The following is a 24105-nucleotide window of genomic DNA, read 5'->3' as shown; positions in this document are numbered from 1 at the left end:
TTGAAAAAGTAAAATTTTGTGCATTTCTTTCCACTGTTTAACGGGGGAACTGTGTGTACGCCGGGTCCGCCCTATGAAGCCACATTGACAAAAATTGAATGTTCAAAATTATCCTAAGAGTAGGTTATTAAGACACTCTTCTTTCTCGTCACTACATAAACTCGTCCCAAGTGTAATGCCCTCCCCCCCCCCCCCAAAAAAAATAAATAAATAAAAAAATCAAAATCGAAATCAAAACAAAATCAAAACAAATCAAAACAAATCAAAACAAACAAACAAACAAACAAAAACAAAAACAAAAACAAAACAAAAACCCAAAAAAAGTTTTTATTTTAAAGAAACCCGCGACTCAATGTACACAGCTACCTTAAACAGTGAAACACAATGATGCATCGAAATACCCCCCTGGGAAATATATGGCAAAACGTGATATATACCACAAATATATATATATGTGTTACACCCGAAGATCGACTTCTCATAGTAATATCAACACCAAGAAAATTAAAAATTATATTACAAGGCACTTCGACACAACTTCCGCGAATGAAAAACATACACATGATATCATAATGAGTTAAAAGAAATCTTCATTTGAGTCAAAATTGAAATTTTGTTCATGTCAATAATTATATTTTTTGGGGGGTTTTATTTGTTTTTTTTTGCTTTTGTTTTTGTTGATAATATAAAAAAAAACACGCTTGTTCTTCCCTTCTTGTGGGTTCACATTCGATACATGTAGGTAATGTTATGTTTTGGGTTAATTATGTGTCAGTAAATAGTAAATGGTAATTAGCTAAATCTAAGAATAAAGACTAAGATTGATGTTGTACGCAGAGACTTTCTCACAGCCATCTGTTGATTGATCTCGGCATCACAGGATAAAGATATAAAGATCAGTAGTTTTATTTTGATAACATTCTATGACACTATCCCCCGTCGAATACTTATGGCTTTTGACAAGTAAATATTTCATTATAGTCAGAGCAAGGATAACTCCTTGGTCGGAGAGTTTTTAATGTTTTATTAATAATTTGTGGGAAGTTTTCGGTATGTTATATTCAATGCACGTTTTGAAACTTTAGTTAGCTTACCATCATGTTCTGCTGTTGTAACATCGAGCGTTACTGAATTTATATGTAAATTTTTGTACCAGGTACAAGTGTATATAAAATCATGATAAATGATATATTTAGAAAAGTGGATTAAATATTTGAATAGTGGAGTGCCTTGCTCCTGTTAATTATTTATTTTACTTTTTTCGGACTTGTACTTAATAATAAGACTTGTTGTAAATGAACAATGTGTCCCCAATTGTTAACAGTAAAAGATTATAAGCTTTACTTTCGCTTTGCAATTAAAATCATGTGATCGACATAACGTCACCTTTTCCGTGCAAATCGAAAGTAAATTTTCAAGAAAATAGTTCTTTATATCTTGTCCAAATGCATCATGAATAAGGCTTCGTCTTTGTACAAATATTTTGTTAGTTGAACTATTTAAGGGTAACTGCTCATAAAATATCACAAAAAGACATCGATTTTTTCAAAATAACATAACAACAAGAGCTGTAGCGGAGGAATCTGTAAAGAAGAACTAATTTTTGGAAAGGAAGAGATAAACAAAACATTGCAATATTTACTACACGTTTCTGACCGAGTGTATGAAATGAATCTCAAAATGGGATCGGCCAATAGTAAGGCCTTTCGTTGCTGCTGCTGTTTCCATGTTCGGACTGGAGCAGTTTTCATTGGAATCCTTAATTTGGTATGAAGTGTTTTTATCGATCCACAATATTTTTCTCCATCATCATTCCATACTAGATTACTACAGAAAAAAACTTCCTTTTTTCTATAATTAATGATATCATCCCTGCAAATAGTAATCCTCGTTGAATAGGGTAGGATTAGAGACTTTTACTTCAAACGCACTTTATGACAGTAGTCATTATGATAAGTACAATGAATGACTATTTGACCCTACAAAATGTTTGACTATGAGGTTCTTAAATATTTTCAATTACTATCAAGAATCTTACACTGCTGAAAGTGCTAGACAGAGAAATCCCAGACATCCAATTTTAAGTTTGAGGCACTGCCGAGTTAGAGGACACTGAAATCTTATCTATTTGTGTCTGAGATTTCCATGTCTTGCGATTTCTATCATATATGGCAAGAAATGTGCCAATTCAGAATGCTGTCTTGTCGAAATTTCTTTGCATAACAAGACATTGTAAAACATTTTATTGGGATGTCACATATTTGATATCCCCTGGAGTAAAAACTCAAATGGCTTAAAAAAAGGAATATACTTATCTTTTCAATAAACAGTTTTTGACTCAATAACAGTTATTAATACATTTTTTTTTCGTCTAAAATTATTTGCATTCAGTACAAGTAACCTACATGTTATTCATGGTACATTTTTTTTGTACATTGATAAATTTTCTTGGGTTTACGAAAATTAAGGATTTTTTAACGCTTAATTATTGGTAGGCTTAAGTTCCATAGTTATAATAGGACAGAAGAAGTGACATGTGGCTGGTTATGCCAGTTGTTTAAGATAGAAACAATCATGATTTTTAACTATTTTAAGCAAGGGAAGACTAAATTGAAAGCCATATACTTGTGAAAAATTGCTGAATTTTAGAGAAATCTTTGGTTTCGAAAGTTTTGCTTCTAAAAAATCGCCAAGTAACATATTTTGCTTATTAAAAAAATTAACACAAGCAAAAAATTCCTTGTGGGTAAAAAAGTTAATTTCTATGCCAGTAGAATGTTGTAAAACACCCTTTTTTAGCATAAAAACGTGTGGTGTCATTTCAAATCAAGGGTCTGGAAACGGTAAAAAATGCTGGTCTTTGACAGGCGAATTTTGCAGATGACTGACAATCATTTTCCAACATCGGACATAAAAAATTGTCAACCCTTTTAAATTACAGTCTGCATGGTTTATTAGTCTATACATCCTGTGTACCTGTCTCCTTTGAATTGTATATTTTAGCTGATGTGCAGCCACTTGTGACTGTGATTTACCTGTAACTGATTAGTTGATTGCATAATTAAATTAAAGGTACACATGCAGCTCCATTGAGTATACGAATTCATTGAAGTGACTCAGAGAATTTTTGTACATTTATTACTTGATTTATTAAGAAAAAGATTATTAATTCATTCATTTTCCCACCGATCTTTCGGAGGTAACGAAAGCGCATGGTGCTGAAACTATGAATCGGTCGTAGTTTGTAATTATTGATTTATATTTGGAACACAGAAGTCAACAGACCATTTAAATCAATATACATAATGTATTCGTGATTTTCTTATGTAAATAATCATTTTTTTTTCATCACTCGGAAGTTTTCGGCTGTTTGCTGATATAATGAAAAGTCCGAGAGATACAATGTTTTATTTACATGTTAGAACATCCGTGTGTGGTCGAAACCGAACTCAATCACTCATTCTGATATTTTGTAAAAGACAGAGTATGTGATGAAATAACACAAATTCAAATATTTATCTTAAAACAACAAAAAGCAAAAAAAAAAAAAAACGTTTTCATGCAATAAACAATCTAGGTGCCAGATAAATAAAAGTATTTATAGATTTGTATTTATAAACGTAATAAATAAATAGAACTCTCATAATTTGCACAAGGTTGTCTTAAATATACTAATCCAAATAAAACACATGCCGTACGTTAAAAATAGTATCAAAAACGTCATAACAAAGCGTAGGATGAACATACTGTACTGGGAATATGTATTTAATATAGCAACAAAAGAAAATGAACTCATGCATTTAATGACAAGAACAGCATAAAAAAGAAGTTGTTAATAATCAATAAAAAGTGGTTAAACTTTTGAACATGTAAAAATGATTTGCTTCATACATGTACCTGAAAAAGAAACAAAATAAGCACTCGAGCGTTAATTATTCAGGTAGCATCAGTAATGATTAAAGAACTATTTTATGACCATCCATACCATGGTCTGATGACCCTCCAGCTACTTACTGGCCATAAAATTGTCGGAATTTTAATTTTGGACATGACCGATTGGGACAATTGTCATCATAAGACTCTTACTGTACTGTAACTATGTAAAAAAGTATTTTTTTAAAGTTCATTTTCAATCTGAGCGTTTAAAAGACTGACACAAACCTCTGCTGAAGTTTTATAAAATGACCCGCATGGGCTGTCAAAGTTTCCAGACCCTTGCTTCAAACTAATATTCAACATGACATGTAAGATGTTTGAGGTTAGAATGGCACCTAGTCAGAAAATACCTTGAGTAAAAACCTCTGTTACTGCTGGAGTATTGTCAAGGTTCCAATCAGACAACACTTTTAAAACAGTAGTTATTAAAAACACTGTATGTTACTATAATGTACATATGTTTTGTGTTTAATTTTTCAGTTGGGGTTCCTGTTCATGGCATGTACTCTGATTTTTGCCTCAATCCACCCAGAAGTGTTGGATAACTCTATTCAGTCCTGTCCTGCTGCTGGACCACACCAAAATGACTTGGTTATTGATATTGATGGTGATTCAGTCAAGCTTGAGACCTGTGGTGATGTCATGTTCATACAGAAGAAGTTTACTAGAGGTTCACTGTAACAGTGTTTTCTCTTTATATATTTGTTGCTGCTCAGTGTTGAATGGCATAATACTCAGTGTTTCAGCTGGTCAAAAACAGTGGATTTGAGAAATAGATTTTTTTATCTGCCTGACTGTATGGCATAGTTTTCTTTTTTTCTGCATATGTAACTAGGAAGCATGGAAATTTCTGCCAGACTGAATGAAATTTTATCAGACCACCTTTGGTCTGACACATTTCACCATGACTGACTGACAGAGGGTGTAGCACCTCTCTACTTTCTGCTAATCATCTCTGCTTTTTGAAAGGGAAGAAAAAAAATAAATCAGTCCTATATGTTACTGTTTGTTTAATCTTCAAACCCGCTTACATGATTTAATTTTATAATTTAATCAGTACCTTGAACTAGGAAATAGGAAAAATATAATAGAGTAATCACTAATTAATCCAAAAAATTATTGAGTGTGGCCTTACAATCACGACTGAAAGTTCCCCGATACTGAAGATTATGCTTCTCTGTTGTAGTTTTTACTTTTCTACCTGCAACTCTGATGCTTTCACATACAAATGTAGCTTAGCCCCCCTTTCCCTGAAAAAAAAGGTAGGTTATTGTTAATGCATTCTCGCAAAAAGAGACATAGCTCCAAAAACATATCAGAGCATTATATTAGTCTTACAGAAACATTGTGTAAAATTTACAAATGAACTTTTGAGCTGACAATTTTCATCTTGGTGGAGATGTTGTCTTTTTGACATACTCACCATGTCCATTCTATGTATATTTCGGAAAACAGTATTCTAATAATAACTATACATGTACTGATGTTCAAGTTGTATGTTAGACATGTAGTTATCTGTATGATTCGATTTTTTTTTATTTTAATAAACCAAGCTGTGTTTACTTTCAACAGGTTAACAATAGTGTATGAAAACAAATCTTGGTATTTTAACAGTGCAATATCTGGACACTCAGATTGTACACTCAGTGAAATGAATTTTAGTTTTTCAACAGCTGGTTATAATCAATATTCTGATTCATTTGTATTACATAAATTATTTAAATCCCAACAATGTAATGGCTATTTTTATAGTAATGCTCAAGGTAGCATAAATATGGAGTCTTAAAAAGCAAAGAATTGGAGATTCTGTGTCTTTCATTTCAATGTTGTCATTTTACCATTAATGAAAAATTCATCATGAAATAAGTATGATTTTAAATGAAAATATTTTACAACAGCCAAATCATATAATTGGCTCTGCCCAATCTACGCTCATAACAATGTACAAATTAACAAAATTGTTTCCTGCTCACTTGAAAATGTGAATTCAGTTACAACTTTCAGGATATATTTAGGAAACAAAACAATTTGATGCATTTGTGTATATAGTGTTGATCAACAAAAAGTACATTTGTGCTGTTGTCAACAGTATATAAGTGTATAAACTTGAGCAAAGAACTCACAATGTAATAAAAATTTAAAGGATATTCATAGATGTTTGTGAGTGACTTGTTCCAACTACATGTATATGCCATCGAATTCCTTTAGTAATATCCTTATGTATAGTCCTTTGAAATACATTAAAGAGATAAGGAAATTAACATTACCAACCATAGTCTTTTATTTCATGCATGTTTGTATTACATATATTCAGTATTTGTGTCAACTTGTTGGTCTGACTCGTGAATATCACAGTCATGGTATTGTTTATGTTTGTTGTTAAAGTATTGAAGCCTATGTCATCCATCTAGCAGAAAAAGAAACTGTTTCAAGAACTGCTACAGGAAGCCTTCCCCACATGATCTGCAAATCACATACAAATGTAGTAGTTATGTTAAAAATAAAATTCGTGTACCCAGAATGTGTACACTCATTACATTTACACTATGTACATGTATGTCTACATTTCCCTAAAGAGGGTAATGCATTATCAATACAGGTACATATTGTTGTACTGCGGTGTTTACATTTACATTTCTAGCTTTTACTGCACAATCTACCATAATTGAATCAATGGCCGGTTCTAACAGTGCCAACAAATTGTCAGTGTTTTTGTAGTATTGGAGCTCTTTTCCAGGTACCTTTATTCAAGTACATGTACCCATAATACACGTATTTTCCTTTTCTATTTCAGACAACTTGTGTGTTGCCTTTGCCATTGTTATGTGTATGGTGACTATCACTATATTCCTACTGTACGGTATATTTAAGGTAAAAGGACCCAATTACTATTAAAACTTTTTTGATGTACTCTAATGGTATTGTAAGTTATAATATACATAAAGCTTATTTTGCCAACTACATGTATTATTATTTGATCAATTTTTACAGTTCACATTTTATATTAGAAAAAATGTAAAAGTGACCGGACTGAATTTTTTTTTGTATTTTTGTTTTAAGATTTTGGCACCCACAGATATTGAATTGGTTATAGAAGGTATTAAGTATTGGATAAAATAGACAAACTTACTTCTTCTGTCTGTAATTTAACATCTTTTTAAGTCATTTTCATTGGTATCAGATTTAAGATTTGGCACGTTATTTTTCTGTGGTGTTTTTATTATTTTTTTAATTTATGTTTTCAAAGAACTCTACAACTTCATGAATCTTGGAAGCCCACAAGCTATTGTATCTTCTCAACATCATATACCATAGAGTAAGATAAGATGTAGTGTACTGACAAATTATTATTGTCTTCTTTCAGAACAAGCCAAGATACATGATGCCATTCTTCTGTGTTCAGATGTTTGACTTCTGTATATCATGCCTGACTGTTGTTGGATATTTCTCCTATGCTACTGACATGAAGCTTTGGCTGTGCAAGGAAGGACTGGTAGGGATTCATCTTATTCATAGATTTAAACATTTTCATGACTGCAAAAAAATTGTGGGCAAATAATGGTATGGCACTTTTGAAATCCGTATAGACACTTGATATTTGTTTGATAACATTGAAATAAGTTTATAATATTTATAAAATTTTACATCAAGGTTCATGTCTACAAATGGATTATGACCCCAATCATTTAGGAATTAGAGGTAAAAAAAAAAGGCCATTTAGATCTTGGTCAAATTCTTATTCTTATTCTATGTTCTTAATTTTCTTAAGGTATGTCTGTTATATTTTTTCAGTCTATGAAGAAATAATCTTATTCATGTAGTATCACTGGCATCGATGTTATTTCAAATAGGCTGAGAAAGTATTACACCATTCCTAATACATGTATTTTAATTTTTATATCAAAATTCAAGGTGTAAATCATTAAAAAAAGTTTGTTGATGTCACAGTCATGTTACAAAATTTGGTCTATGAAATGATGGACAAAATTTTTTATCCAATCAGAAAGTGTGTTACTTCTGAAATTAAATTATTAATTCAAAGCTGTATCAAGCTTAAATGCATAGTCTATACTTGCCCTAATTATTCTAGGTGAACATCTGCAGTCGTATCATAGCATTTATTAAGGGTTAATTTTGAGGTTAAGTTTTGATTGCAATTTAACTTTAAGAGGATGGAATTATGAACCATTACCTGTAATATCTTGTATATGTAAATTCACTTTTGCAAAATGTTACGGGGGAAAGCATAGAAAAGCAACACAAGTATGAGTCGTTTCGGCATTCAGTGCTTGTAAAAAAAATGTATGCACTCCGACCAGAAAATGTCTTGGGCCTTGAAGAAACTATAATAAAGCATGCTATAAATGAGTAAAAGTGTTTTTTGTTGAAAAATTAGGTGATTACTCATGATCTAGTCACCAAAATTAACACTAGTGAATAAATTATGATATTTCAGGCCTGTTTGCCATTCATGGATAGACTAATGTCAATGGACCGTGACCTGTTGATGATTTTGTGTCTCATTGTCTTCATCTTGTGGCTGTCTTTCAAGGTAAGATCCTGTAGTAAAGGTAAAAGCTTTTTAGAAGAAAATAGGGGAATCGAATTTGATAATGTTGAATGAAAAGATCAGTACAGACAGCAGAGCTACCAAACATTGATATTCCTTTAGTGGTCCTTCTAGAAATTCTGTCAGCCCCATCTAACATCACCAGTAAAAAATACTGTCAGTCCTGAAAAAAATAATGCTGGAATTTTGTCAGTCAAGGCTAACAGGATCAGTCATTTTCACAAACTTTGCAGACAGATGTGAAATGAACCTAGTCATGGTTTTTATGTTAAATAGTGAAATTTTCATGCATGAGGTTCAATTTCAAAATATCAACTTAATAAATCCACAGTTTCTTAACAGTACATGCTTACTGAACAATGCTGAATTCAGTGATTCTGCTAACAGTTGTGATTCCTGGTATATCAATAAATTGGGGAAAAAAAGATTATAATTCAATGATTTTAAGAAAAGTAAGTGAGGCACTTAAGGAGGTAGACATAGACTTGGGGATATAACTCTTGAAATTAGTGATATGATTGCATGATATTCAATTTCACCAAAACATATCAAGCATTCATTTGAAACAGAACAAAATCCAAATGACTTGGATGCTTAAATGATATTTATGTAAAATGCTTTACATGAACATACCGATGAGTGTTAGAGTTAGTTTAGGTCTACCTCCTTAAATTGATCTATCAACTTGTCTGTTCCCAGTTTTGTGTACATAAAAAATATTTTTTTTTGCTAAAAGTAGGACAAAACCATGTATCAATAAAAAAAATGAAAAGCATAAATTGCATCTTCATACAGTAAAACCTGTCTAAACAGAACCCTTACAAAACAAACTACATGTATAAACAAGACTGTTGTTAAAGTCTTTTTACACCAGTTTGTCTTCATTATGAACCTGTTTCTACTGGACACCTGTCAAAACCAGACAAATTCATCAGTAGAAAAACGGTTCTGTTAAGACAGTTTCACTGTCTGAATGTGTTTTTCTAATTTTCAGGCATATCTGATTGGAGTGATCTGGGCTTGTTACAAATTCCTTCAGCTGAACTTGGTGAACAGAGACACTGTCAGAGAATATACTGTAGATCCTGATTCTGAGGTAAGTCTTAGATAATAACTGGCGTCTTTTATCTTTTTTATGAGGTAGTGTTTCTCCCCTGAGCTGGCTTAGCAAAAACTGAGAATATTAATCCAGTGAATTTGACCAATGTCTTCTTATCAATTGTTGATACTGATATTGACAACCCAACATACATTGTTTTATGTGATTTCTGAAAAATCTGCCTGTCATTAACTTAAGTCAAATGTGAAGGACAAAATCTTTTGAAATATTTGAACAGATATACAGTAAACAATTTTAAATTATGTCTTTGTTTTGACCGGATAATCTTTAGTAATTTACAAAAAGTGATGATAAAACCTTTTAAACTTTTAGTCCTCTTTTTACCACCTTTATTTTCTTTATTTTAACCTAACTATATCATACTGTAAAAAAAATTGGAATGAGAATTTGTGTTTATAAATGATGTATAGGTACATACAGTAGATTAGAATTCCACTTCTAAACTCTTTCATGTTAGATAATGGAATCTTTTAAAATAAAAAAGATGTTTTTATTTAGAATATAAAAAGCAGATATTTTATTTCTAGTTCCTATTTTATTTTTTTCCCAAAGTAAAAAATCTGTAAACCGACAAATTAAATAATTGTGACAGTTTCTATTTCTGAGTAAAATTTAGATTTGTAATTTCAGTGTGGAGATAATTGAAAAAAATCAATTTATCCGCTGAAACTTCACAAATTGGATGTAATTTGTAAAATGATCTACTTTTTCTCTTTTTCTTCATTTTTAGGTGATCTACAAGTAGATTAGCTTTATAAAATATAATATGTGCTGTTTTCATTAGAAAAAGCTATTATGAAGTACTTCAGTCTAAATCAAACTTTGGTTTATTATTACTGAAAATATTTTGTATTATTGGGCCTGGACTAGGCCTTAATGACCTTCCCCATTAATGTTCAAATGAAATGATTTGACTCAAAGTCAGTTTAATGGAGTTAAATTTGATTGTAAAAACAATATTCGTTGGAGTTTTTTTTTCATTTAGATTTTAAAATTTATATTGTAAAAAATTTGATGTTAAATTTCTTCCTTTTTAAATGGATTGATCCTTTTTATATCTTGCCTTTGAAAATGGGGGGTTATTATGCGATACCCTCCGATTAGTAGTGTGTTTGTCCATCTCTCAACACTTCGCAAATGATAACTTGAGAACTGATAAAAAATTGTTTTGAAACTTTGCATAATTGTTTAGTACCATAAAAAAACAGGTTAAGTTCAATTGTCTGCAAAATCCAAAATATAGTTTTCGAGTTAAGCCACTTTGATAATTTTGCCATCCCCCTTTTTCATTATTATTTTGCGGGATATCACCTTATGTTCCATTAATGCCCTGTCTTCAAAGATAAGCGTTAGATTTTTTATAGATGAGGATGCACTGATAACATATACTTTCTTCTTGTACAGATGTTGCTGCCACCAAAATATGAAGATGCCATCAAGGTACCAATGGAACAAGCTCCACCCCCTTACACCAACTAAAGTGGGTGAAGTTACAAATGTAGGAGTGTCTGTTATTGACAGTTACAATTTAGAGATTTGAAAAAAAACAGGCTTTTTATCCATGGTCTGTAGAAGAAATATATTTATTTTTTTTTCGAATTTTTATTTGTCTTTGTCATAATATCTAGATGAATTGGAACTTTTTTGTGTATATTGATATTAATGTTTAAATTCATGAGAAGTTTTCTATCATTTATAAAAACACTATGTTGTTAATTTTAATCCAATTTGATAGCTTCTTTCTTATGCATCCACATGTATGTATATCTTCTTTAAAAAGAAATTGCAAGGCTATAGAGGTATATGTTGGATTGATTATTTTAGAAGATTAAATTAAGTCTGATTTAAGAGCTGTGTACATGTACATCATTTAGCCACATTTGAACTGCATAATGCAGTGTATAGGATTAATTTATGGATGTAAAACACTCATTCAAGATATTGAAGTGCAAAAACAGTTTGTGTATATACATTGTAGTAAGCATTCTATTGAGTTTCGGTTCAATACAAAGTAAAATTTTGCTCATAGCTATGTATGGTAGACCTCTTACATAATCATGGTACTGGCAAAGATTCATTAATATAATGCTAGGTATTCTTTTATTCCTGATATAATGACCAAAAGAGGAGAAACATGAACTTCATCACTAGGAAGCATACATTTTCCCTTCATTAGATTGCTTACTTTTTTGTCAATGTGTCTCATTAACATATCTACTTTAATTGAAAATGCCATTTGCAAGTTAATGCAGGACAACTTTTAAATGAGTTTTATGAGCAGTTTATCTTAAATTTGGTCGGAAAATTTGCTGAAATTAGAGATAAAGTGGAGCTTTTATTTAATTGAAATTAAAGAAGGGTCATTTGACATTTATTCCTAATGTATGGGCTTGTTTTATTTGAAATAAACTGTGATCATTCTTTTCTGTTGTATGTTAGTTTTTATATGCCTGTCTGTCTGGAGTTGATGTTTTATGGTATAACTGTGTCCATCTGTTCTGTTGTTCACACTGTAAAATAAAAAAAAAAAATGCTGCCACCGATTTTGTGAAAACTTTTGTAAATTGTTTTTTATTGATGTGAGCTCCCATCCGATTTTTTAGCTTACCCGGCCGAAGGTCATTTGAGCTATTGCCGTCACTTGGTGTCTGTCATCATCATCCTTTACAATTTTTCAAAACTCTTCTCCTCTGACATTACTCGACCAATTAGAACCAAACTTGGTATGACTGTTTCTTGAGGTATCCTGCATAGAACTGATATGGGGATTTTTGATCTGTGGAAAAACATGGCTGCTGTTACTAAAAAAAGGACATAGAGGTCAGATATTAGTTTTTCACATATATCTTAAAATCATTAGGTTTATCTAAATTATGACTGGGTAAAAGTGTTCAGCATGATGAGATCTATGTGCAGTCAAATTTTCGTTTCAATCCATTAATCCATGTTGGAGTTATTGCCCCTTATCAACGTTTTTTGGTATTTTTAATGTCATTTCTTTCAAAATTATTCTCCTCTGACACTACTTGACCAATTTGAACCAAGCTTAATATGAATGTTCCTAGGGGTATCCTGCATAGAATTTATGTATGAATTTTTGATCTGTCGAAAAACATGGTCGCCATTACTAAAAATAGAACATTGGGGTCAGACAGTAGTTTTTCACATATATCTCCAAAACCGTTGGGTTTAGCCAAATTCTTTCAATTCCTGAAATGATCCTTATTATTAGGATTACAAAAGTCTTCAGGGATAAAAGTTTTTCAGATGACTCCTTGTAACAGTTATTGCCCTTGAAAGGGGAAAAATGACGGGTTTTTTTTTTTTACAGTTTTCTTCCAATATCTTGAAAACCAAGATAGATAGAAACTTTCAGTTGCTGAAATGATCCTTATGATAAGACCTACCAAAGTCTCTTGAGTCAAAATTTTTCGACTACTTCTTGTATAATTTATTGCCCTTGAAACCAGGTGAACGATTCAGGTCCCTGAGAGCCTCTAGGATAAATTCACCCTTTTCCAGTTTTGAGTTATGGGACTTTAAATGTGCTAAAATGGGGTGGTAATATGTTTTCTGCCTATAACTAAAAAAAAAACCCTTGCAGCAATATCATTGGAAGTTTGATAAATTGTTTATTATGTTAACTCCCATTCAATTTTTTAAGTATCTGATGTTATGTGAAGGGTTATGAGACTTTGTTCATATTTGGAGGTGGTGAGGTGGTCATAGTTTTTAGACTATAAGTCAGTAGTGGTTGCATCCATTTTCATGCAACTTCGGAACTGATGTTAGATATCTCTTCAACTGAATTGCTGATTTTCTGTCTTCAAGTTTTAGGACTTTATTAATAAAAGAGGGGGATTTCCCATAATTGCACACTAACTTCAAAAGGCTTCAATCAATTGTCAAATATTTAATCACAATCAAATTCAGGGCGGTATCATGCTTTCAAATCTCTAATTTACCTTTAGGGATTGAATCCATAGGTCAATGACTTTCCCCCTTAACTGAATTTCAAATTTTGTACTACATTGTGTTCAAACCATTTGTTGTGTCCATAATAAACTAAGTTCATTTACTTACATGTAAGTGTGTCAAAAACTAATATTGTGCCCACACTTGCCCCAAGTGAATATAATTAAACATTTTACTGTAGTATCACGCCGCGCTTTGCAAAGCTCTTAATTTCAATAGTATTGTGGGCAAACTAAACAAACTGTACTCCTTCAAAACTTATATTGTACATTATTTTTACCCAGCATTGACGAACGGCGACATCGTTTAGACAGTGGAACAACTCCTTGAGATAGTCCTCGTTATCAGTCCCAGTACGGTTGCCTAAATTTTTGTTTATTTATACACAGGTGTATAATAAAGCCTGATCCTATTATGTAATGCCAGATTAGATAATCGTAAAAATAAACTTTAGATTAAAGTAAACGTATTGACTATAGGTTATTTTCTGAGTGCACAAGGAATGTGTTTGGTTCGAATTGTGCAATCGCAAGACATTATATCATTCCATCATGTGACATGTAACCATCTCCTTGATAGTCGATGATGGAAAGTTTAATGAAGTCTACTTACATGTAAAAATGTACCGTAAGTTTTTTGTCATCTTAATCATAAATTCACATGTATGATTACTTATTTTCCTACAAAGTACAGCATTTGTACGTTTATCTTTGGTTATGTATGTAGATTTTTTTTGTTCACATTGAACAAATTGGGGAAAATGGAGCATTAGGAAAATACATAGATAAATAACACAACGAAAAGCTTTAATCATACAAAGAAGAACAATCGGAACAAAATAATCAGAAATTAACAATTTTGAAAAAAAAAAAAACAAAAAACAAAAAAAAAAACAACAACAACAACAGAGAGCAGCCCAATTTAAATATCGAATGCGAAAGCCTCGCAGACAACGAATAATAAATATCACTTTTTGAAAGAAAGCCAAAACAGAATTGTTTGATCTTCTTGAAAAAGACAAAAAAACAAGTACAACCTTACAAATAACAGGAAAAAACCACTGTTTATTGTGAAACGAGGACTGAGGTCATCTCAGCTAGCCAAAGATAGAAAAATATGGTTTTCAGCTTATATTGTTGATGAAATACGAAGCATCCCTAAAACAATACGTAAAGTATCAACTAAGTAAAAATAATAAGGGAAACTGGCGTTATCACAAATAAGGATCCATAATAGTTTCTACTTTTAATTGGAGTCCTGGTGATTGCTACCTTTTTCAATAACATTCATAAGAAGAAAAACTTATCTTATTAGGTTGAGAAGATGGCTTCAAATTTGGCTCTCTGTGGCGTCTGTGAATCACTTCAGATTTCTAAACCTGTTTTTGTTTGGTGCTCGGACTGTAATGAAGGACTCTGTGATGATTGTGAGAAGAGACATTCTGTTTCCTTGGGGACCAGAAATCACAAGACAATGCCATTCGAAAAGTTTCAAGAGCTTTCCAAGCTTAAATTTCAAAACAAACGAACATGCTCAAGACACTGTGAAACGTATCAAACTTACTGCCAGACACACGATTGTCTATGTTGCCATACATGTGTGATTGAGACTCATAAAACCTGTGATGACGTGAGAGCAATTGTCGATGTTGTCAAAAATGTGAAATCATCAAATGCATTGTATGAACTAGAAGAGTCGTTGAAAGACTATGTTGAAAATGTAGCAAGTACTATAAGAAACAAAGAATCAAATCTTGTTTCATTACGAAACGAGAAACAGAATATAGAGAGGGAGATCTTCGATGCTAGACTAAAAGTTAACAAACACTTAGACTGGCTGCAAGAAAAATTGATAAAAGAGCTACATGCCATGGAGAAAAAGGAGCAAACAAAGACTGGGGATTTTTTAGCAAAATTGAAAGAGAAGGAGGCAATCGTGAAGGAGTTCCAGAAAACACTCATACAAGTCAAAAGAAATTCGAGTGAGTTAGACGTCTTTCTGACCATGAAAGAAATTGACAAAGACAGCAGAAATGAAATTGAAAAGTTGAAAATATTATGCACGGCCAAAGCAACAAAAGAAAGATTCCTGACCGTAAAAATTCACAAGAATTTGCGAAACTTAGAACGTAATGTGAAAACGTTTGGTTATATAACAATGCATAGCAAATTTAAAAATATAAACTTCGAAGGAAGAAAAGACAAACAAGCCCAGTTGAATACTTCAAGCATTACAACGTCCGTAAACGATATTTCGTTAAACCTTGTCAAGTCATTCAAAACCGACCTGCCAGGGACGATTAAATCATGTGCTTTGATACCCGATGAGGTTTCAGTGTTTGTATGCCATATGCCTTTTAGTTCTAACATGAACAATGTTGTATTCGGTATTAAACCTGATGGTTCAAAAGAATTTGATATCTCACTTCACTACGTTGTCCGTGATATAATATTTATAGCACCGTCTTATAGTTTGGCAGCACTGTGTTGTAGATATGCCACCATGGATATAATTCAAATGATTAATTTGAAGAACAGAAGAATAACACAAACAATACCACTGGAAACGACAGACTTACATAGGGTAACATACAATGCTTTCGACCATTCGTTAGTTGCCATTGGATATTCTGAAATACAAATTTTGAATCTTGCTGATATTTCTTTGAAAACCTTGACCAAAGAAATGAACTTAGGAATTCTACACATAGCGGCATATGGTAAAAATATCTACTACACAGATAACAAAGAGACCAGGTCATTCAAATCTTATTTTAAAGGTTATAAACCAGGAAAGATAGAATGCTGTAATATTCAAGGAACAGAGAAATGGCGTTTAGAGTATAAAACCTTGAGTAAACCAAGAGGAATCACAGTTGACAACGAAGGCTTTGTTTATGTTGTAGGTTCAGCGTCTAACAACGTCGTTGTCTTCCAGCCCGATGGCTTACAACATGCTGTTCTTTTAACCTCTTCTGACAGACTTAGATCTCCCACTGAAATAGATATATGCCGGTCTACAAACCAACTGCTTGTAGCGAATCAATCTGGAGAATGTTTCCTTTACTATGTGAATAAGCAATAGTTGTTATGGTTACTGTAATTATGTTTACTATAAACTAATATAATAGAATGTATTTGCAACGCTTCTCATTTGCTACAACAAGATGCTACTTAAAATGGTCTGACTGACAGACTACAGTTCAATTAAACTTTAAATAAAAGAAATTAACGCATTTCACATTTCTAATGCGGGTAGTTTCGACGGTATTGCCATTCTAAGCTAGCTTAGTAACCTGGGGCGATCTTTGATTGAATATCTCATTTTGTCTAAATGGTGTGCGTTGAGGATTCCATGAAAGAATTCGTTGTATAAGTGATTGAATTTTTTTAGAGTATTTGTTTTTTTTCAGTTCATTTATTTACTTACCTGTAAGGGGGTTGGTTAAGGCCTTAAAAAACTAAATTACCCCAACGCAGAAATGTGCCTGTCCACAGTTAGGAGATGTTAATCCTTACTGTGTCTTTGTGTTTTTTGTTTTACTTTTTAGTTTTATTTTAAAGAAGTGTCATCGTTTTGTAACCGAGGATTTTATTACATTGGTTGTCGAGACATCTCAGAGCTTAGTAAAAGTCTTTGACATATCCATCCCTTTTGCGTTTGTGAGTATACTTATTCAAACTTGTAATATATTATTGGTCGTTCTGTACAACTGCATTCGTAAACCTTCAGAGCCATACAAAGTAAATTTATACATTGTAGACTTTGCCAACTATTAATGAAAAGCAAAGTAATTGCACTTAAATAAGTACATCTTGGAAAAGGTATGTTAGTACTTATTGTTTTATGTATTAGTCTTTATAAAATTATAAGACATTGGGTGATTTATACATGTCAAAAATCCACCAAATTCACTTTTATTTCACCCAGTAACAGAAAAACATAGCCAGTCTTAGTTTGTTTCTAGGTTGTAGCACCTTCGAGATGAAAAAATATATAGATTGTGTGTGAAATTGGCAACTTCGCATGCGTTATCGTTCTTGATTTGGTTGATTTTATTGGAAGAAGAATGCATGGTTTTCTCCTCAAAAGTACTGATGGGAATACAGAAAGGAATATTGCTAAGTGAGAATATAACATATGTACATCGACAAAGCATCGTTTGTTCGGTGGGCGTTCTTCACCATGAATAATCTCTACCATAGGTAGCACAAAACAATTCAAGCACTTGCAACATTTACTCCTACAAAAAACAACAGGTGCGCTGGAAGGGTCCTATCATGTCCTAACTGACAAAAACATGACAAAATTAAGAATAAAAAGAACAAAACTATGAACACAAGGAACAAAGCACATACTATGTACTTGTATACAAAAACTCAAATACAAAAAACCTAACATATCCCCCCCAAAAAAACAGCACAGAAAAGAAACAATGTATTTTTCTGTATTTACTACAGACACTGTGACGTCAGCCTTATATCTTGTTTTCACATCACAACTCCTGTTATTCCAGAGCTGCCGTAACTACGCAGACTTTTTGTATCCACTAGACTTCTTACAATTAGGCCTCTAGAAAAGGGTTATGTTGCTATAAGATTGAAGTCATCACTACAGACTTTTTATGGTCGTCATCATGAACTCATTGATCGTTACGGTGTATCCATCTGCACCATGAAAACTGATTTGTTTAATATAGTTTTCCTTTCCTCTTTTGTCTACTCCGGGCTTGACTATTTATGAACAACTCGGCGTGTGTTTCTAGAAAAGCAGAGGACGCTTACCCTACTGGTGCACATGGTCCATATTCCCAGTTTTTAGTGGAGTCCAAGTTGTTCATTTACTTTTGTTATTTTGTATGTATGATTTTATTTACTTTATGTTCCTTGTTGTGTTTGTCTGTTTTCCATGTCTGGTCTTTGTCTCTGTCTGTGTTCCATTCTTTTGATTTCCGCTAGAATCTTTATTCCCTTGATTACTCTTTGTATTACAAACATCTTGAATTCGTTACAATTTACATTTATACTTGAATGGAAACCCAACTAAAGATCAAAATTTCACTCATCATTTTTTTGTCCGGACAATAAGTACATATTTTACAGATACATGTCTGTTTACCAAATTTTTCACAAGATAAAGTAATGCATTGAAATCATTATTTTTTTCGTCATTGGTCATGTGGTATGTTTGCAGTAAGAAAGTAGATTATTTTATAGCAAAGATGGCATTCCCCTGTGAACCTTTGATTTATGGTAATTATTCTCTCTAATAAAAACAAACTTTGCCTGTAAAACAGAACGATGTACTACAGATTTTTCTTTATTAAAATGTTAAAATAGGTTCATATTCCATTTAAATTGAGGAAGTCGACACTTGAATAGCTGTACAAGAATTAAATTCAGCTTCGTTTTTTTGGTGTCACGTCACTGTGAATATCAGAGGGATTCATTTCAAACCTTTATTTACACAAAGATTCTAGCCCAACCAAAATATCAAGATCGCAGAGGTTCTTCGATCAGTGCTGAATTAGAAGGTAAGTACCAATTAAAAGAGAGGAAAATTGTACTTGATACGTTCCTTAATATATACATGATAGAATATGAATACAATGACAACCACGGATCGTTTCCTGATTTACATTTTCTGTTGATAAAAAAATTATTATAATCTGCTTAATGTGCCTAGAAAAGTTTTTCAACACTATCTGATCCAATTTCAAACTGCAAATTACTTTAGTAGGTTGATACGATGGCATCTAACTGGTCCATTTGTGGTGTTTGTGATTCTCTGCAAGTGTGTAAGGCAGCTGTGGTTTGGTGTCCCGATTGTGACGAGGGACTTTGTGACGAATGTGAGAAAAGACACAGTGTTTCCAGGGCGAGTAAGGAACACCACACGATACCAATAGATAAGTATCTGGAACTCTCTGCTGAAGTTTTCAGAATCAATCAAATGTGCTCCATTCACAACGACAAGTATCAAATATACTGCAAGAAACACGACTGTCCTTGTTGCCACAGATGTGTGATAGAGACACACAACACTTGTAAAGATCTAACGGTCATTGATGATATTGTAAAAAATGTGAAATCATCAAATGCATTTTTAGAGATGGAAGAGTCACTCAAGGAAATAGCAAATAATATGGCGAAAGTTTTTGAAAGAATTAAATCAAATAGAACATCCCTCCGTAATGAAAAGAACGTTTTGGAGAAGAACATTATTGATACGAGAGAAAGAATAAATAAAAATTTAGATGCAATTCAGCTACGTTTTATGACAGAACTGGCGGACCTCGAAGAAAAAGAAAATCAAATGATAGAGGATTTAGTAATGGAATTAAGGACTAAGGAATCTATTCTGACAGATAAACAAAAAAAGCTCAATTATATCAAAGAACATGCAACTGAGTTACAAACATTTCTTGCAATGAAAGAAATTGAAAAAGATATCAGAAAAGAGGAAGAATGTTTAAATATACTTTGTAGTCGCAATGCAACCCAAGAAATACATCTAGTCTTTAAAATGAACAAGATGATTCAGACTTTTGAAAATGATATCAAGTACTTCGGGCAAGTAGCTATAGAATACCAACAAAGTAGCTTAGTGTTTGATAAAAAGAAAGAAAAAGAAGCCCAAATAAAATCACAAAACTCCATAGAGAACATTTCAATAAACTTAGTTCGACCAGTCGGTATTGATAGCCAATATATAACTTCAACTGCCTTGCTTCCTGAAGGGAGATTCGTTTTTTCATGTGATTCTGAAAATGTAATTGTCACAAAACCAGATGGATCTAAAGATTTCTCGATTTCACTAAAGCCATACCACGGACGTGATGTAACTTATATACCATCTATCAACAGCTTGGCAGTACTTTGTAATAAATCTCATAAACACTGCATTCGTATGGTCGATCTTGATAAAAGGAAAGTTACACATTCGTTTACCATGGATGATGACAATTATGGAATTTTTTACAAAGAAGACATTAATTCCCTAGTCATAATTCGAGGCAAAGGTATACAAATAATGAATCTGCAAGATAAATCGGTAAAAACTGTAATGGGTCGCACAATACCAGGAACTCCGTACATAACTGCCTTTGGTGATTCTGTATACTTCACTATCAACAGCGATTCTAAGTCGTTCCTGAAAAAAAGCGTATCGGAATGTGTTAAATGCTGTGATCTTCAAGGGAATGTTAAGTGGGTATTTACAGAAGATAAGATTCTGAAAAGTCCAAAAGGGATCACAGTAGACAATGAAGGATATGTTTATGTAGTAGGATACCATTCTAACAACGTAATCGTCCTCAGTCCTAGTGGGTCGCAGCATATTGTTCTGTTATCATCTCGAGATGGACTTGAAGCCCCTACTGGTATTGACTATGATATGTCTACAAAACAGTTGCTAGTTGCAAACCAATCTGGCAAAGCCTTTCTGTATAATATTAAAAAGCCATAGACGATCTACACAATTAGTTCAGCATGCAGTTGTGGCGTACTTTTAAAACCCGCCTATTGGGTTTACGGTAAAATTTATATATGAAAGGAAAGAATATATCATATATGAATGGAGAGATTAAATTATAAATTAATGGAACGATAAATTGAAGTAGTTCTTACCTAAGTGGTTAAGAGCAAAGAATGTAATACAGGGAGAAAAACGAGACATCGTAAACAGATACACACAACAAAGAACATAAAAAAGATACTCTAAAGAGATGGTTTTGAAAAGAAAACTCACTATTGAGCTCGTTTCCAAATCCTACTAATTTACTTTGTCAGACTTTCGGATTCCTCTGGTTTTATTCATTTCATAACATTTATATTTTTGCACAGTAACCCCAAATTTTCTTTCCATGATTTCATTAAAAAAAAACTTAAAATGTAATTTTTGAAGGTTTTTTTTTTAAATCCTTGTTATTTGTTCAGTGTTTTCATAAGATAAACCCTACAAAGACAAAACCTTTGCAAAATCTAGAGAAACCCTTTTCCCGCCAAAACTTCAAATGATAATATTTCCAAAAAAGAGCACACTGACCTATCTACATTTTCTGCTTATATTAATTGTTCTAGCGTGAAAGATCTAAACACATTACTCAACACTTTGAAATTCTAGTTATTCTTCAAAAGAGAAGCGTACTTTCTTGATAAATGTATGTATGAATAAACTAAGATACTAGTTATTGGACAGAGCAATGTTGATCGTATATCAAAAGTGTTAAGATTGTCACAAACATCACGATCTTTACCGGTTTCAAATTGTTTGTTTTTCAAGAAAAAGTAGAAAATTCTTCCGTCTTCCGTGTTCATCCCAACATTAAAATCGATATTATGCTCGCATATTCAATGTGTATTTTAGTTCCTTTGCGTTGTTTGCAACTTGTTCATCGTCGTTCGTCTTTTTTTCGGTTCCCGATTGTGTTTTTTTTTTTTGGTCCTTAAATTTGTCCTCAGTGAACACCACGGTATATATGTTTCTTCAGTTAAGATGCAGTTTCAGTCTTTTTAAAATGACAGAATCACGAAAATTAAAACAGACAATGTCTCTAATGGTGTTCAATAAACTGCTGTTACATATTAACAACAAATAGGAATGATATGAACGCATGACTAAATAAATGAGCAAAAATATCTTCACAGCCACGATATACCGGTTGACGATATGATGTAAGCATAAGAACAGATGTATTTTATTTAACTCAGTTCCCTTAACTACTTGACGTTTATTTGTGAATCGTAATAGTATTTACTACCGCTTCGGTACACATACTTCTATGTTGTATCACAGGGTGTCAGTTGAGTTCTAGTAAACACAGACTTTTTTTTTCGGAATGAATTCAAGGTTTTTGATTCGTTGTTATATCATCTTGGTCACTTGGCTTTCAAACTTTGGATATCGCTAAATTCTTTGTTATCCTTGAATTCAATTATATATAAAGCTTTCTCAAGAGTTCTTTCAAAACTTGTTTCTTAATCCTTATTAGAATGTAATGTATACTAGTCTGTAGCGCGCACGTAATTATATAATGAAATACTGTTTAAACTAATTCATTTTAATAGCGTTATATCAGATTATTAAATAAACGACAGTTTTAGCACAATAAGAGCGAATGGAGATGACTAACTCTAAGTATTAGATTCACTATCTTGCTGAATATATCATTAACAAGTACTTTGACAAAGTCGGTTGAATTTATACAAAATATCCTTATTCTCACACTTTATTTGTAGAAATAAACAGTAACTATTAATCAGTTTTAAAATAACAGAATGCCGATACTCCTATGCTGAATTGTATGGTTGTATATTAAGATTTGATATCATAATGTGTCTGCCATTACTTGTACACGTATATCACCTACTAACTGCGAGTTAGTCATTCGTAACTCAAGAGGAATTGCTGATCAGGAGCTTGGGCGATAGCCTTTGATTATGAACACATCATCACACTACTAGGACCGTTGTCTCATATCTCATACATGCTGAGCCGTATGAAATATTTATACCACCGGGATCATATCAATTATACCTATTGTTACATTGACTACGTAGACATTTCAACTTAGAAAGGAAAAATACAATATTAGCATTTTAGCAATATATTTCACACAGATAGCTTACTTAAAATAGACAACGTGTATTGCTAATGACTTTTAACACTTAACAGAAATAATACAATAAAGAGGAAATATTAATGTTAAAACTATGAGGATACAATATTTCCGATTTAACATTATTTTACACAACGGAAATAGATTGTCACAAAGTACAACTTTTAAAATGAAAATTGTTTCCTGCAAGAGATTGACCTATGAAGAACTTTAGCATTGTATCTGTATTTGACTATTTGATTCAGCGGTATGCACTTTGATCTTTTAAAAATACTTGTTAAGTAAAGATTCATCTGTCGGCTTCGATACATGATTTTCACTTTGTTTCCGAACATATGAATCAATTGTGAGTTTACAGTAAGGGGAAATCATTTTGATATTATTTTCCAAGACAAAACAAAGATTGTATAGTTTACCTGGCTAAAATTAAAAAAAAATCCATACTTCATGATGTACTAGTATTTGAATTGCAGTAATGATATTCACAAAAAATCTGGATGTTAAATGTTGATTAAAACGAACGTTTTCAGTTGTCCTTACATGACGGTCTTGATTTTTGTGCTAAAATTCAGTCGATTAAATCCCTAGTTTAAAAAGATGCTTTTGCTAATACTACACCCATGCCCATTAAAAGCATGAAAGAAAGAATAAAGAATAACTGATGTGATGGTGAGTTGAGGTAGCCCCTTATGTTATGAATTGTCTACTTGGTAACGAACAAATGAGCGTAAAGGAAGTAGACCTAAGATAAGGGACATAACTCTTCAAATCATGATATGTTGTATCATATTCATTTTCACCAAAGCCTATCAAGTTCGGAACCGAATGAAATCAATCCAAGTTACTTCGATGCTTACAAGAGATTGATGTAAAATGCTGAATACA

General features: G+C 32.4%; 2 protein-coding genes across 2 annotated transcripts; both read left to right on the top strand.

The window, feature by feature from the left end:
- Positions 1-1587: 1587 nt before the first annotated feature.
- Positions 1588-12049, top strand: LOC148628694 (lysosomal-associated transmembrane protein 4A-like). Its single transcript, XM_088592655.1, has 7 exons — positions 1588-1767; positions 4417-4606; positions 6731-6807; positions 7301-7429; positions 8393-8488; positions 9501-9602; positions 11031-12049. The coding sequence occupies exons 1-7, from the start codon at positions 1669-1671 to the stop codon at positions 11103-11105; spliced, it is 768 nt and encodes a 255-aa protein (XP_088448781.1). The 5' UTR covers positions 1588-1668; the 3' UTR covers positions 11106-12049.
- Positions 12050-13284: 1235 nt separating this feature from the next.
- LOC148628693 (uncharacterized) lies at positions 13285-22860 on the top strand. Its single transcript, XM_088568903.1, has 4 exons — positions 13285-14228; positions 14916-16684; positions 17014-17032; positions 19341-22860. Exons 2-4 carry the CDS (start codon positions 14925-14927, stop codon positions 21066-21068), a joined length of 3507 nt encoding a protein of 1168 aa, XP_088425029.1. The 5' UTR covers positions 13285-14228; positions 14916-14924; the 3' UTR covers positions 21069-22860.
- The last annotated feature ends 1245 nt before the right edge of the window (positions 22861-24105 follow it).

This window comes from Perna viridis, chromosome 1, assembly GCF_037379345.1.
Source record: "Perna viridis isolate PV_CMFRI_1.1 ecotype Kerala chromosome 1, ASM3737934v1, whole genome shotgun sequence".
In the NCBI taxonomy this organism is placed as follows: Eukaryota; Metazoa; Mollusca; class Bivalvia; order Mytilida; family Mytilidae; genus Perna; species Perna viridis.
This window is presented reverse-complemented; position numbering and strand designations above follow the sequence as displayed.